The sequence below is a fragment of the Dromiciops gliroides genome, chromosome 2 (assembly GCF_019393635.1).
Source record: "Dromiciops gliroides isolate mDroGli1 chromosome 2, mDroGli1.pri, whole genome shotgun sequence".
In the NCBI taxonomy this organism is placed as follows: domain Eukaryota; kingdom Metazoa; phylum Chordata; class Mammalia; order Microbiotheria; family Microbiotheriidae; genus Dromiciops; species Dromiciops gliroides.
Window position 1 is genome coordinate 80,190,286 of NC_057862.1, and position 15,413 is coordinate 80,205,698.

Here is a 15,413-nt window from a genome sequence, read left to right on the forward strand (position 1 = left end):
ATATATTTTTTTTGGGGGGGGGTGAGGCAATTGGGGTTAAGTGGCTTGCCCAGGGTCACACAGCTAGTAAGTGTCAAGTGTCTGAGGCCGGATTTGAACTCAGTTCCTCTTGAATCCAGGGCTGGTGCGCTATCCATTGCTCTACCTAGCTGCCCCGCATTGTATTTTTAATGACCGTAAGCTTTTCTCTAAACAAAGCTCCATCTTTTTTTCCCTTTATATTTTACCTTAAAAAAACTTTTAAACACTTTTTTATAATTTTCTAGTTTTTTTGAGTTACAAATTTTCTCCCTTCCTCCGGCCCTTCCCCCACCCATTGAGAAGGTAAGCAATACAATGCCCATGTTATCTGTGAAATCATGCTAAGCATATTTCATTTTAAAAAAATACTATTTATTTATTTTAGCATTGTTTTTTAAAAATTATAAGTGTTTTATTATTTTCCAGTTACATGTAGAGATAGTTTTCAACATTTGTTTTTATAAGATTTCTAGTTTCAAATTTTTCTCCCTCCCTCCCCTTCCTCCCCCCTCCCCAAGACAACAAGTAATCTGATATAGGTTATATATGTACAATCACATTAAACAAATTTCTGCATTAGTCTTTCTGTGAAAGAAGAATCAGAGCAAAAAGGAAAACCTCAAAAAAGAAAAACAACAGCACCAAAACCAAAAGAAATAGCATGGTTCAATCTGCATCCATATTCCACAGATCTTTTTTTTCTGGATTTGGAGAGCATTTTCCATGATGAGTCCTTTGGAACTATCTTGTACCATTGTATTGCTGAGAAGAATCAAGTTTATCACAGTTGATCAACACATAATGTTGATGATACTGTGTATGATGTTCTCCTGATTCTGCTCATCTCACTCATCATCAGTTCATGCAAGTCCTTCCAGGTTTCTCTGAAATCTGCCTGCTCATCGTTTCTTACAACACAATAGTATTCCATTACATTCACATAGCACAATTTGTTCAACCATTTTCCAATTGATGAGCAACCCCTCAATTTCCAATCCCTTTTTAGCATTGTTTTAAAAAAAATTTTGAGTTCCAAATTCTCTCCCTTTCATCATTCCCCCACCTACTGAGAAGGTGAACAATGTGTTAGTTATACATGTAAAATCATTTAAAACTTTTCCATATTAACCATATTTAAAACATTTCCATATTAACCATATTGCAAAAAAAAGCAAGAAAAATAAAGTGGAACAATTATACTTCAGTTTGTACTCAAGGGTTTATTAGTTCTGTCTCTGAAAGTAGAAAGTCCAACTCTTCCTGACCCCATTTGGGATTTTCTTGGCAAAGATATTGGCATGTTTTGACATGTTCTTCTCCAGCTCATTTTATAGATGAGGAAACTGAGGTAAACAGGATTAAGTGACTTGCCCAGGGTCATATAGCTAGTAAGTGTCTGAGGCCAGATTTGAACTCAGGAAGATGAGTTTTTCTGACTCCAGGCCCAGCATTCTATCTACTGCACTACCTAGATGGCTCAGTTTGATGGTTTTTTCTTTGTAATATAATTTAAAATCTGGTACTGCTAAGCTACTTTCTCTTCACATTTTTTCATTGATTGCCTTGATACTTCTTTTGTCCTTTTGTTCTTCCAGATGAATTTTGTTATTATTTTTTCCAGTCCCATAACATAATTATTTAATTGTTTTATTTGTAAGGCACTGAGTAAGTAATTTGATTTAGATAGAATTATAATTTTTATTATATTGACTTGGCCCACTCATGAGCAATTAATAATTCTTTAGTTGTTTAAATCTATCTTTATTTGTGTGAAAACTGTTTTGTAATTGTGTTCACATAGTTCCTGAGTTTGTCTTGGCAGATAGACTTCTAAGTATTTATATTGTCTGCAGTTATTTTGCGTGGAATTCTTCTTTCTATTTCTTCCGTCTGGGGTGTTTTTGTTTTTTTTTGTGATATATAGAAATGCTGATGATTTATGTGTTTATATCTTGTAGCTTTATTAAAATTGTTAGTTGGTTCAATTAGTTTTTTAGTTAATTCTCTAGAGTTCTCCAAGTATATCACTATATTGTTACCTATTCTTATTCTTTCAGTTTCTTTTTCTTATTGCTATAGCTAGCATATCTAATACAGTATTGAATAATAGTGGTGATGAAGTACATCCTTGCTTCATCGCTGATCTTATTGGAGAAGCTTTTCATATTGGAAAGGCTCCCATTACAAATTTTATATAGGTGCTATGTATCACCTTAAGAAAAGCTTCATTTTTTCCTGTACTTTCTAGTGTTTTGAATAGTAATGGGTATTGTATTTTGTCAAAAGCTTTTTCCAAATTTGTTGTTAAAACCATATGATTTTTGGTGTTTTTGTTATTGATGTCAGTTATGCTTTTAGTTTTCCTAATATTGAACCAGCCCTACATTTGTGGTATGTAAATCCTACCTGATCATAGTATGTGTTCTTTGTGATATATTGTTGCCATCTCCCTCCTAGTATTTTTATTTTAAATATTTGCATCGATATTGGTAAAATTAGTGCTACAGTGAGCTGCAGTATGTGTAGTTGAAGAGTACTTATACTGATGAGGTCATAGACCTGTCATTGTATTGAAGTAAGTCATGTGAAAGAGAGACTGTAGTTATTTTCCTTGGCCTCAGAGAGCAAAACTTGGAGCAGTTGTTGGAAGTTACAAAAAAAGTAGATTTTATTTGATAAAATGAAGAACTTTCTAACAGTTAGAACTAGCCAAAAATGTAATGGTTTACCTTAGAAAAATTTCTCATCATTGAAAGTCTTCACTGGAGGCTATAGGACCACTTGTTGGAAATGTTGCAGGACGAGTTACTTTTGAGGAATGGATTATACTAAATGACCCGTAAGGGCTCTCTCACCTGTGAGATTCTTTATGCCCAAGGTAACACAACTAGAAGTTGAAGAGCTAAGACTCAAACTTGGGTCTTCTGAGCTAAGCAAATCTTTGAGCTCTGTTAGTTAACCTAGTTGAGCTCATCTATTCCTAACCTCATCCAGCACATTTCCCTTTGAAACTATGTGTGCATGTTCAAGTCATTTGTGATTGTAGAAATGTTTGCCTGGTGATAATTGTTTTAGTAGTTATATAAAATCCATCATATATATCAATATGCTGTAGGCATCGGTCATAGAGGCTTCCTTTGTTCAAATTTTGGTGAACTTTGTTTTTTCATTCCCAAATGTATGCCAGCAGTTAGTATAGATGTTTATCTTCATCAAACATACATTTATTAGGTCCCTACTATGTACCAGATATTGTACTAGACCCTGAGCTTAAAAAGACACAGAACGAAACAGTCCTTGCCTTCAAGGAGCTTACAGTCTGCAGAAGGAGTAATAATAAGGACAATCAGATGGCATGGTAGCCAGAAGACATGAGTTTGAATCTTGCCTCAAACTCTTAGCTATGAAAACTTAGGGCACTAAACCTTTTAGCCTCAGTTTCCTCATCTATAAAATCGGGATAATATAATATTACCGGAATCACAGGGTTTTTGTGAGAATCAAATAATGTTATATCTGCATTAGCTATTATTATTCTCTGAGCCTCTATAGCCCTTTTTTCTGATGCCTTATTCTGTTCAGAGAGCAGCAAAGGCGTACTTGGTCCTCAAAGAGGACTGACATTCTGAGACTGTATCATTCTTTGTAGCATAATATGTGTGGTAAAAAATTATTTGTGGTAAAAATCATTGGAGTTTTAGCTGACTCATTTGGGAGGGGCCACACCTGACCCACCCTGAAGTTACATATGCTACTGAGGTCAGAAGGAGAACTCTCCATAGGCAGTTTTTGAAGGACCTCCCCTTTTGGGGGAGGGAGATTGAATGCTCCTTGAGGGGAGGCGAAGATTCAATTCTAGAAAACACACTCTCTCTCTCTCTCTCTCTCTCTCTCTCTCTCTCTCTCTCTCTCTCGCTCGCTCTCTCTCGCTCGCTCTCTCTCGCTCTCTCTCTCTCTCTCTCTCTCTCTCTCTCTCTCTCTCTCTCTCTCTCTCTCTCTCGTGCTCTCGCTCTCACTCTCGCTCTCACTCTCACTCTTTCTCTCTCTCGCTCTCTCTCTCTCTCCCCCTCCCTCCCTCCCCCTCTCTCCCTCTGTCCCTCTGCCCTTCTCCCTCTCCCTCTCCCTCTCCTTCCCCCCCCCCCCCTCCCTTTCTCCCTTTCTCCCTCTCCCCCCTTTCCTGGATTCTTCCTTGTGCTGCAAGAAAGCTAGCAGACTTTCCAGGTTTTGGTGAGTGAACACAATAAAACCTGCATTCCTTTGAATTAGCTTAATTGGAAACGATCTGGGTATTGCATAGATTTAGTTTAGAGTTAAGAGAATTTATCTGTATTTCTTTTTCCCTATTTCCTTATCTTTCATTTTTATTAATTTCACCTTTGTTGTTTAATTCCCAAGTAATAAAATCTGATCTTTTGTGGAAAATAAAGCTGTAAGGCTACTTTCTTATTGGCTTGGGAGGATATATCTAAAAGGGCAGTTCAGAGGGGAGGGAGCTTTGAACCTAAAGGTCCCTCATTATTTCCGGGACCCCAGTATTTCAGCGAGTCACCCAATTAACTTTCCATATATTAGATTTGGCTCTCACATATGTAATTTTAATTTATTAGCTTATCCCAAAAAGGATTCTCATAAAATGATTTCAAATGCATCTGTTTTTCTGTTTGAGGACAGACACAGAGCTCACTGAGTTGTTTATTAATGTATTGTTAACTGGTGATTTTAGTAACTTCTTCATAAGAATTAAAACATTTTCATAAAAGCTTCATTTTAGTGTCTGAAATTGGTCAGGTAAATGTCTATATATACATATTTGCCAGTAATTACTGAATAGTTTTGAAATTGGAACATGAATTCTGCTTTGAACTGGACATTCTCCAGCTATTGTTTACATAGTAACACCATTCCCTACTTCAACAGGTAGCAACAGGCGCTATTGTGATTTTTGAGGAAATCATATTTCTTAATAAAATTGGTTCTTTGGGGCAGCTAGGTGGCACAGTGGATAAAGCACCAATCCTGGATTCAGGAGGACATGAGTTCAAATCGGGCCTCAGACACTTGGCACTTACTAGCTGTGTGACCCCGGGCAAGTCACTTAACCCTCATTGCCCTGCCCCCCCCCCCAACTGGTTCTTTGAAGGTACTTAGTTGTATCTTGTGTTTATAACCCCTTCAAAGTAAAGGAGTCGTCTTACACAAAACTCACCTCTGCTTATTTTCGTCATTAAACTCAGATTGTGTGATTCCTTTCCTTCCCCCAAACAAACTGATAACAGAAAGGCTGCGTTCAGGGAGAATCCTTGGGAAGGATGTAGAGAGATGGAGTGGCCAGGTTATTAGCCCCTTGAAAGCTGGTTCAAGGACTGTTGGCATGGGAGCTTTCAAAAGCTTTATAAATCTTACTCTCCATAGGATTAACGGAGTGCCTATAGAGGGATTGCTTCACTAAAGAACCAACTCCTAAATAATTACTTTTTTCTTTTGTAGCCTCATTGCAGTGAGTTTTAGTATAAGTGGAACAAGTGGATTTTATGCTTTCTTTTCATGTAGTTCAAATTGCAGTACTAGTAATAATTCCCATTTCAATGCTCATTATTGAGCCTGAGGTTGATTGATTATTCTCAAACTTTTATTATAGTATTTTCTTTGCATTGAGATCATCAGGAGGTTCAGTGGTTCTTTTTTTCCTATCTCTTTTGTTATTGTTGGCATTCTGTGCCAGAACAGACTAGGTCAAGACCAAAGTTCAGATACTTGTGTTGATATAAGGATCGGAGTCCAACAGATTTAGGGCCACCATGGCAAATCAATACTACTTTGTTTTCACAGTGTATTAAACTAAGTAACATTGTGCATTGACAAGCAGAATTCTTGTTGATTCCATTCTTTCTTTCCTTTTTAAAAAAACAAACCATAAATGGTTGTTATTGACAAAAATCATTTGCTTTGTGTAGGCATACTTTTAATGCTATGTGATATAGTACTTAACATTTTGTAATACTATTTAATATAGAAAGGACCATTTAAAATTAGTTGTGAAAATACATTTTTCTTAGAAATATGTTATTTTATATGTTTGGAAAATATTTTATCATAATAAACTATGATAATTTTTTTCTAGAGTAGAGCTAAGAAAATCAAGTTCTTTATATAAGCATGAAGCCCACAGAAGTAATCATTTAGGACCTATGTATATTGAGGGGAAAAACTAATACAAGTAAAGCCAAAACTATAAAATATAAGCATCCTTCGTGCATGGCAGGTAGATTGGCACTTTCAGAAGTTCATTAGTAACACAATTGCTATAGTTACTTTAGTTCAGTGAAACTTGAACCATTTCTTGAGCCATTAAATCTTTCATCTTTTTGCTGAGAATTTCAGTGGAGGAGCCAATTGGTATACATCTTTTGTTTTACTCAGTTTTTTAAAAAGGTATTTAACGTTCATTGGCTAATATAATTAAGTTTGTAAGATGCTACAATAATAGAAACTAGGCTGCAGTTAGATTCAAAGTTAATTTAATGCGTTTGTGGTCATGATGTGAATATAGGGCTACGGGTTGCTCAAAATGTTTTTTTAATAACTTGTAAATTTTAATTTCCTCAGAAAACTGTGATGAGGAAGAAGGTACTTCAGAAGCAGAACTGTGGAAGGGTCCTCTGCAGGAAACAGATGAAAAATCACAGTAAGTTTTGCTATTGATAGAAAATACAACAAACTTAAAAACCTAACCTGAAAGTTACCATCCTATCCTTTCTTTAGCACCTTATGCAAAGATTAAGCATAAAAAATGGCTGTTTTTATGGCAGAGATGACATGGCTTAGGGAGACCAGAATCTATTCCCAATTAATTATCTTTAGACACAAACAGGATAAAACAGAGAATGATCCCAGCCCCTGTTATAAATGCACCACTTGGCTACAGAGGCTGTATATTAGTAGCTGTCTCAAAAAATAGACAAGGTTGTATAGAAAAACCATGGACTCTTTGAGCTAAAAAGACCCTGGCAGGTGGCCAACCATCTACTTCTTAAATGCCTCTAGTATATACTTTAAAAACTCCCAGTATAACCTGTCCCACGTGAAAAGAAATGTAATGGTTTCCTTCATTTTCTATTCCATAGATAAAAAATCAGATTATCATAAACCTTTCTAGGAAAATCTCTAATTTTTTTTTCTTTTAACAGGGAAGAAGAGTTTGATGAATATTTTCAAGATTTATTTCTGTGAAACATCCAGGATAGAGCCTTTACTCCTTAATGTGAAAATTTTCCTTGAACCTCTTTTTTAAATTAGATTTTTATGTTTTTTCTACCAAGTTAAAACTTGAGTAGTTTCTTTTTTAGGAAAAAACCAATCATTCAGCTACATCTTATAGGAGTGATCTTCATATGATATGTTAACTCTCTTACAGAGTGCAGTTCTGCATAACCTGTAGAGCTAATTACTTCTGTAAAGGTTTAAATCACTTGGCCACAAAGTAATTTTCATCACTGGTAAAATTTGGATAGATATTTTTGAGAAAGATGAGATGTGATTTATTTTATTCTTACAAGGAGATACTGTTCATATGTAGAAAGGGTAAAAAAACCTTACTGCATTGCTTTTCCCAAAAATTTCTTCCTCAAGTTCTAAAGAAGACAATCCTTATTTTTTAGCTATTTCTCTATGATACTATGAAAGCCATATGAAGAAATTTAGTTAGGATTGGAAGTTTGTTGGAGAGAACCATAAGAAGCATAAGGTCTCCTTATCTCTGTTCTTTTCCATATGTTCCTAAATGGAATTTGTTTTGCTAAGGAGCAAAGGAGCCAACGAGTTCTGCACAGTGCAGAACCACTACTTGGGATGAGGGGAGAGAAAGTAGGAGGTAGGGGTTGGGAATGGATAATGACAACGTAGGCCTTCTTCCCTCCTACTGCTAAATTTAGACAGTATTATCCTTAGAAAATCAATTTCAGTATGTATTTTGTTCCTTATTGTTAGCATGTCCTTTGTATAAATTACTACTTGGAAGTGACGCACTTTCTGAAATACGTTATCGGTAAAGTCCTTCTATAGGTAATATTATTACAGTGAGATGTGGCCAAGTGTCTAGAGAGTTGGCCTCTGTTTTCAACAGAAAAACATGGGTTCATGTCTTACTCTGACACATATTGGCTCTGTGATCTGGGTAAGTCATTTAACCTCTCAGTGCCCCTAGACAGATCTCTAAGACTCTAATGTTGCAGAGCAGATGTCAATCTGCATTAGTAGAGGGTTTTCCCATACCAATGAAATCACAGGTCTAGTCTATCTTTATAATAGAATATTCCATATTATGAAACTGTGGGAATAGCCTATAGTAAGTGTTTCTGGTTTGTCTAATTGCCTAAAAACATATTCTGCTACAAAAATGCTTTCTCTGATCTCTCTATCTGTGAAATAGTCATTCCTATAAAAGTTGTTGATTTTATTCTGTTTTTGGGGAAGAGGGAAACAGGAGTAAGCAGTTACTCCTAGGCCCCCTTTTACCTCCTACCTAAATTCCCAGACCATTTACTTCAATAAAATGTAACACAAAAAAAGTTTTACAAGCTTGGAGGTGGGGTGAAGAGGTTTGAGAGGATCTCTTCACTTATTAATTTACTTCAGAGAATCAGAAGCTATATTTCATCTCTTAATTCTTAGTAGGAGTATGATTTCTAGTAGTGTAATCATAACAATATTAACTCATGTTACATAATTCTGGTTTACTTACCAAGTGTTTTGCCACAAAAATCCCTCTGAAGAGTCGTAATATTATCAATACAGCATGGTTCCACTATAACTGCTAAAATATTTTATTTTATTTTATTTTTACCAATTCAGGCTGGTTTTCCCCTATTGTTGTTACTCCAAATAAAATTTTTGTTGAGGCAAAATTAGGAAGTAAGTCAAATTTGTCTTCTCCACTCCCTGCTTGTTTCACTTTTCATGACCCATTCCCCCATAATTTTGGCATGTTCTTTTAGGCATCTACTTCTGTCCAGTTAGGTACATGTCTAGCAATCTCTCACTTTAGGTCTACCTTTCCTTTCCTGGCAACCTCACTGTGTCCTCCCATACTTAGTAAAAAGTGTAATTTGTTTATCTTACAAAAGTCATGGGCCACATGGGGTCCCATGTATAAAATATTGCTGTTGTATATTTCAAATGCAAGCTTTAATCTTGGCTTCCAAGAGTTTGTGTGCTTTCCAAAGTGCTTGCCTCTGAGAAAACAGTTTATATATACTGGGAGAATTTAACCGAATAAGTTTTATTTATATATACATACACATTCTTGGATATAGTAACGCAGATAGCCCATAAAAGGGGAGTAGGTCAGTAAATAAGTGATGGATGGTATTGAGGAAATGGGATGGAAGTGACCACAGGATTCTAGTTCATTGCAACATTAACTTTTAAGAACTTTTATAGAGTTGATTAATCATTATCATAGTAAACCACAAAATGTATAATCGAATCTGTTTTTTTAAAAAAAATGTTCGCTGTAGACATTTATTTAATCATCAGGTTTGATATATTGGGCACTGTGGAGGAGAATAATATGCAATTTGTCCTATGCCATTAGGAAGCCATAAATAGTCCATTCCTGGGTTAGTTACTATAGTGTGTGATCTACAGTGTGTTAAATGAATTCTCTACTCAAATTATTAGCCTGTTGTTTTTAAACAAATTATATCTTAATTATAAAAAATGTGATTTTTGAGAATAGAAAGGATTGGATATGTTTGTAAATAATAGGAATAAGATATAAATAGTTGAATATACAATAAAATATTTAATAAGATACTTTCATTCTTTATATTTATAGTACTGAAAGAGTTCCTATAGTAACTAACTGAAAATCATAATGGAAAAGATGACTTTAATAAATTGTAGTATCATAGGTATAGTTTTTGAAATCTTTAGGTTTTAAAACATATTTAATGTTAATTGGACAAGGAGGTGGAGCCAAAGTAGCACAGTAGGAGGAAGTGATGTTCCCATCAACAAAACTATTCCAAATAGATCTAGAAAATGCACCAAATTGAATCCTCAGAGGGAAATTCCCCCCAAAAAAGTCATTCCTTGAGTCCTTTCTCAAGCTCATTTTGGTATAGGAAGAAAGATAGCGATGGATGGATCAATCTAAGAGCATATCATGTGTGGAACACTACAGTGCCCAGAGTGAGGGCAAGAGGAAGTCCTAGACCCATATCAGGGTACTGAGATGGAAACAGTTGCTAACTGGCAGATTTGTCACCCACAACCAAGTTCTGGGTCAGGGATCCAGGACAGACAGGAAGGGCACCTGCTCTAAGAGGGGGCATTCCTCAGTAGACAGGCCCTGGGTGGTATACTGAGAAAGGAGGAAATTTAGAAGAGATTAGCAGCTATGTGGCTCAGACAACAGGAGTATAGTAGGATCTCAGTTTAGCATCTAACCCAGCCTTCAGAGGTATAGCAAGAATCCCAGACCAATCCCAGCCTGCAGTTTTGTCACTCAGAACTTCTGGCTAGCTAATAGGGCTAGAGCTTAGATTAGGGAGGCAGCAGGCTTTGCATCAATCAGACCACTTTGGGAACATTGAAAGCTTGCAGATCCCCAGCCTGTCGTTGAGATCCTGGAAAAGCACAATACCTCCTCACTCCATGCCTTAAAAAAATAGCAAAAAGGCCAGATCAGACCTCTACATAAGTGTTGCAGAGCCCAACCTTAACATTAAGCTTAAAGTCTGGAAGTAGGTTAGAAGAATGGGTAAACAAAAAAAGAATCCTACCATAAAGAGTTATTGTGGTGGCAAGGATGCCCAAGACTTGAAAACAAATCCAAAACATCTACAATCAAAACCTCAAAGAAAAACATAGCTTGAGCACAGACTTAACTAGAATTCCTGGAAGAAATGAAGCAAGAGTTTTAAAAAGTTTTTATAAATGAAATGGGAGCACTTGAGGAAACAACTGGGAAAGAAATGAGAGCTATGGAAGAAAGAACTGGAAAGGGAATTCGTTGCTTGGCACAAGAGGTACAAAATCCTTATCCAAAAAACAAACTCCCTGAAAATTGGAGTATACCAAATTGAAGCCAATGACTACATGAGAAAAATATTAAAACAAAGTCAAGAGGCTGAAAAAAATAAAAGATAAGTTAAAATAACTGACCTGGAAACAGATTAAGAAGAAAATTTTGTGAATCATTGGACTACCTGAAAGCCGTGACCAAAAACTGAACCTAGACATCCTTTTTCAAGAAATCTTAAAGAAAAAAAAAAAACGAAAAAACCTCTATTCAAATTTCTTAGAACCAAAGGGCAAAGTGGCAACAGAATCCACACGTCACTTCCTGAAAGATAACCCATAAATGAAAACTCCAGGAAACATAGCTAAAATTCAGAGCTTCTGGGTCAAAGGAGAAAAATGCAAGCAGCCAAGAAGAAAGAATGAAAGAATCAAGGCACCATAATCAGAATATCAGATGATTTAGCACTCACCATTATATAGGAGCAGAGAGCTTGGAATATGACTGTCCAGAAGGTAAAGGATATAGGTCTATTACCAAGAAAAAAAATGAATATAACCTTGGGGAGGGTGGACAATTAATTGAATAGAGGATTATAGATATATAGTAGATAGAGCAAGGAAGTTATGTTTAAATAATAGAGAAAATCTATTTAAAGAGCTCTCTTTAAAATCAGGTAATGGATTTAAAGGTCAATTCTCTGTTATAACACAAGCTTTACTAGATCTTAATCCAGTTGGTAGATGTCAGTTTATCATTGGTTTTATGAAGACCCTGGAATTAATCCGTTGCTATTTTTTTTTTTGCTACAATACACAAAATCTAAATACTTTGAGGCAGAGGGTGAGGATAAGAACTGAAAACCTTTACAATCTATTATAAACTCAATACTTCATAAATATAAATTTAAAATGTTTATTGAAGGCAATGGCAATATAAGGTGTGACTGAGAATTAACTCCAGAGACTGCAACATATTTTTCTGAATATCCCCAAATGGTAGCCAACTTTTGTACTTTGAAAATAAAAAGCAGCATGGGGTCATAGAAAAAACGTTTGGCTTAGGCTACCTGATTTCAATTTCTGACTGTAACTTAGCAGTTTGTCATGAGCCTGTCACTTTACCCCTTTCTATTCCTCTCTTTCTTTCTAAAATGGAGTTGAATTAGATGACCTCTAGGGTCTCTTCCAGCTTAGAATATGAGTAAGTGATTTGACTTCTGGAAACAGCCAGAAACCAAATCTCATGTATAAGATGGTGGATCAAGCTAGTCAACATCAAACTGGATCAAGGTGAAGTATGATTATAAATGAGATTGATTTTATGCAGTCCATTAGCTGGCCCTGAAGGCAGTTTCAGAAGAAGGGTGCCAAAAATGGCTTGAATAATGTTAAATGTTCCAAATGGAATGCTTTACAGGAAAGTAGTCTTTTAGATATATACATTCTGTGTTTGCATATAAAAAATCAGGCTCATTACTTTATATTTTCTTTATTCCATTGATGTGCCATTGAATAGAGGTAAAACCAATTTGAAGGTATTAATTACTTCAGTATTTTAAGGAAGCCATGCTTTCGTTGGTATGACTAAACCCTATTGCACCAGTGCATTTTGCCAGCCTTCTTCATCCTGTGCATTTTTTATTCAAGTCTTCCAATAAATTCTCCATAGAGAACCTACCCAGTTTGAATAAGACATTCTTTTAATATTTTATGGATACCAGTGAACTGAGTCTATTTTGTACTCTATAAATGACCTGCTTCCCTATCCAGTCATACATGTCCTTAATGATTCCTATGTTAAAGAATATTAAGATGGAAATTTGTCAATAAAACTTTATTTTGCTGCTTAAAATGAAACCATTGGTGCCAAGTAGAATATATTTATATACATTTTTAAGAATAAAGGAGCCCTTCAGGTGTTTTGAATTGCTATTCTAATTTAGAAATCTTTTGACATCGTCTTTTTTTTTTCTGTTTTAGTCTGAAGTAGATTATTTCTATTTAGTTTTTAGTTTTAAATTACTGTGGACTCAAGAAATTTACCATATGTTCAAAGTAATGTTTCCTCCGTTTTATTTTTTTTCCTAAATAATACTTTTTAAATGTCTGGCAAATAATTCCAGAAATATTTTTAAATGACATAAATAAGTGTGTGTGTGTGTGTGTGTGTGTGTGTGTGTGTGTGTGTGTTATGAAGCTGAAGAGATGATGGTTCTTTGTAAGGACATGAACTTTTTGTAACTTAACAAAATATTGTCACAAAGATTTAAGTAACAGGAAAGATGCTTTGAGCCTCTGTTGGCACAAAGCTGTGATTTATTATAGGCTGCTGGGAAGTGATATAACCTAGACAATTAAAATATCAAGTAAGAAATATGGGGAAAAAAAGGATGATGTTTATTCCAGGTGGAGGAAGTCTTGAGTGGTTGGTCTCTTCATCTTGTACTTCTTCTTTCTTGTACCCAAATTTTTGTCGACTTGAAGGATTTTGACTCTGGAAGTTGGTTTCAGGTATTAAAAGGAAACTGATTTCTAACAAATAGTTTATTAAAGTTTTGTGGATAGTACATGGATTGTATATGATTTAAGTCTAAAACCTAAGATTTGAGACCAAAAGATTTGTACTTTGTATTTTTGCTATTTTTGATGATTCTTTTGTTTTATTGTTCTTTACTTGGTTAAACTCCATGGAAACGCTTTGGTCATTTTCTGTTTTTCTCCATCAATAGAAAATCTTTGTGTCTTAGTCCCATTGGATTACATTACAAAATTTGACACGTTTTGGATTTTTTGTCATCACCAGTACTTCCTAAATCTTCTTCAGCTAGTAAAAAACAGCAGAAAGTTAAGATGTTAGTTTACATACATCCTTTAAATGTCAATAACATTGGTTTTGCTTTCCGAGTAATAACTTTAATACTAAATTAGTAATTTCATTTTGAGGAACCATTCGAATTTGACCAAGTTGAATTCAGATTCTCTAGTTGTACATTTTTTAAAAAATGGATTAATTGGATAGAAAAAAAAGATGATATGTTAGTTGGCATCTTCATTTTTCAAAAGACAAAAACACTGAACCATCCATATTGGAAGAATATAATAAGTAAAATGCTTAATTTGGTATTTCAGAAAAGTATGGTTTAAATAAATGTTTATTTTAAAAATAACTTCAGGAACACATTGTGTTCTTTGTGTCTATATGTGTATATGTGTGGTGAAATTAAAAGATACAGAAACATCACTCCCAGAAGACAAAAATAAATCAAGAAAACTTAAGAGAGTTGAGCTAAATAAATAAATAAATGTTTGGTATGAAGTGTATGTGACCTGTCTATTGACTAGATAATAAAAAAGTTCATTTTCTAAGAAATTGTATTACTTATTACTACTAAAGCATTGTGTCCCCTTTAAATATTAGTTTAGTAAATGTACTTTTTCTAAGTGTTAACTTTTCCAGAATGATTCCACAGATTTGATTTTATTGGTCTTGTTTATGTTCTTTTCAGTGGAAATTGATGATGTCAGCTGCACTTATATTAACTTAGCAGTATCAGAATTAAAACTTACATTTGAAAGTTGTGGATCACCATGTTAATAGGTTATTTTCGACCCTTTCCACCTGTATTAAAACACGTCACATAATCAGTCTCCTACTTTGGGAAATATTTGGCTATATTTCATAGAATGAATGAAACTGTTTAAATCTAATTTAGTTTTACATGTATGTTGGACTTTCCACTGAAGTAGGTCAGCAGAAAAGTAGACCAAGATAATCAAAGTGGAGATAACCATCCATTTCCATTACTTACTGCCTGTTTTAAATATTTTAAAAAATAAATATTTAAAAATTAGGTCTCATTTAGCTCAGTGGTTTTCAATCTTTGTCTTGTAATATTACAGAGTACTTTCAGTTAACTGCAAGGGCCATTGTGAAATTTTCAAAAAATTATCTAAATGTTTATTTTTAAAAAAAAGTATTTGCTATTCAGTAGCATTTTCTATGTATGTGTGTTTATGTTTGTAGTGAGATTTGAGGAGTGTTAAAACATATAGAGGTATCGTTACCAAAAATCTTACCAATAGTCATAGCTGCTGTCATAAAACACTTTGTGTTTTCCTTTAAAATAGTCTTTTAGACAACCTTTTATGTGCAATAAAACAGGACAGCAATATGATAGGACAGCTAGGTAACATAAGAAGCCTGATTCTTGTTATCCCATAATCAGTGGAAAGGAGAAGGGAACAAGTACTTATTAAGCACCTACTATGTGCCAGGAACTGCCAAGCTTTTTACAAATATCTCATTTGATCCTCACAACAACCCTAGGAGATATGCTCTATTATTATTCTCATCTTACAGTTGAGGA

The 15,413-nt window shown here is 34.7% G+C and overlaps 2 protein-coding genes across 3 annotated transcripts in view; one reads left to right on the top strand and one right to left on the bottom strand.

Annotated features, from left to right (window-relative positions):
• LOC122741142 (protein FRA10AC1) overlaps positions 1–15,413 on the top strand; it is a 113,919-nt gene that overhangs the window by 87,151 nt on the left and 11,355 nt on the right. Inside the window, exons 13-14 of one of the 2 annotated variants that reach the window (XM_043984277.1) lie at positions 6,628–6,706; positions 7,209–14,592. In XM_043984277.1, coding sequence (XP_043840212.1) covers positions 6,628–6,706; positions 7,209–7,251 — 122 coding nt within the window. In that variant the 3' untranslated portion in view covers positions 7,252–14,592. Of the gene's footprint in view, positions 1–6,627; positions 6,707–7,208; positions 14,593–15,413 lie in introns of those variants that run through there. The other variant, XM_043984278.1, reaches the window with a different exon arrangement.
• Positions 13,809–15,413, bottom strand: part of PDE6C (phosphodiesterase 6C) — an 85,925-nt gene continuing 84,320 nt past the window's right edge. The window contains exon 22 of the mRNA XM_043984273.1: positions 13,809–13,870. Within this exon, the coding sequence (XP_043840208.1) occupies positions 13,809–13,870 (62 nt within the window). The remainder of the gene's footprint in view (positions 13,871–15,413) is intronic.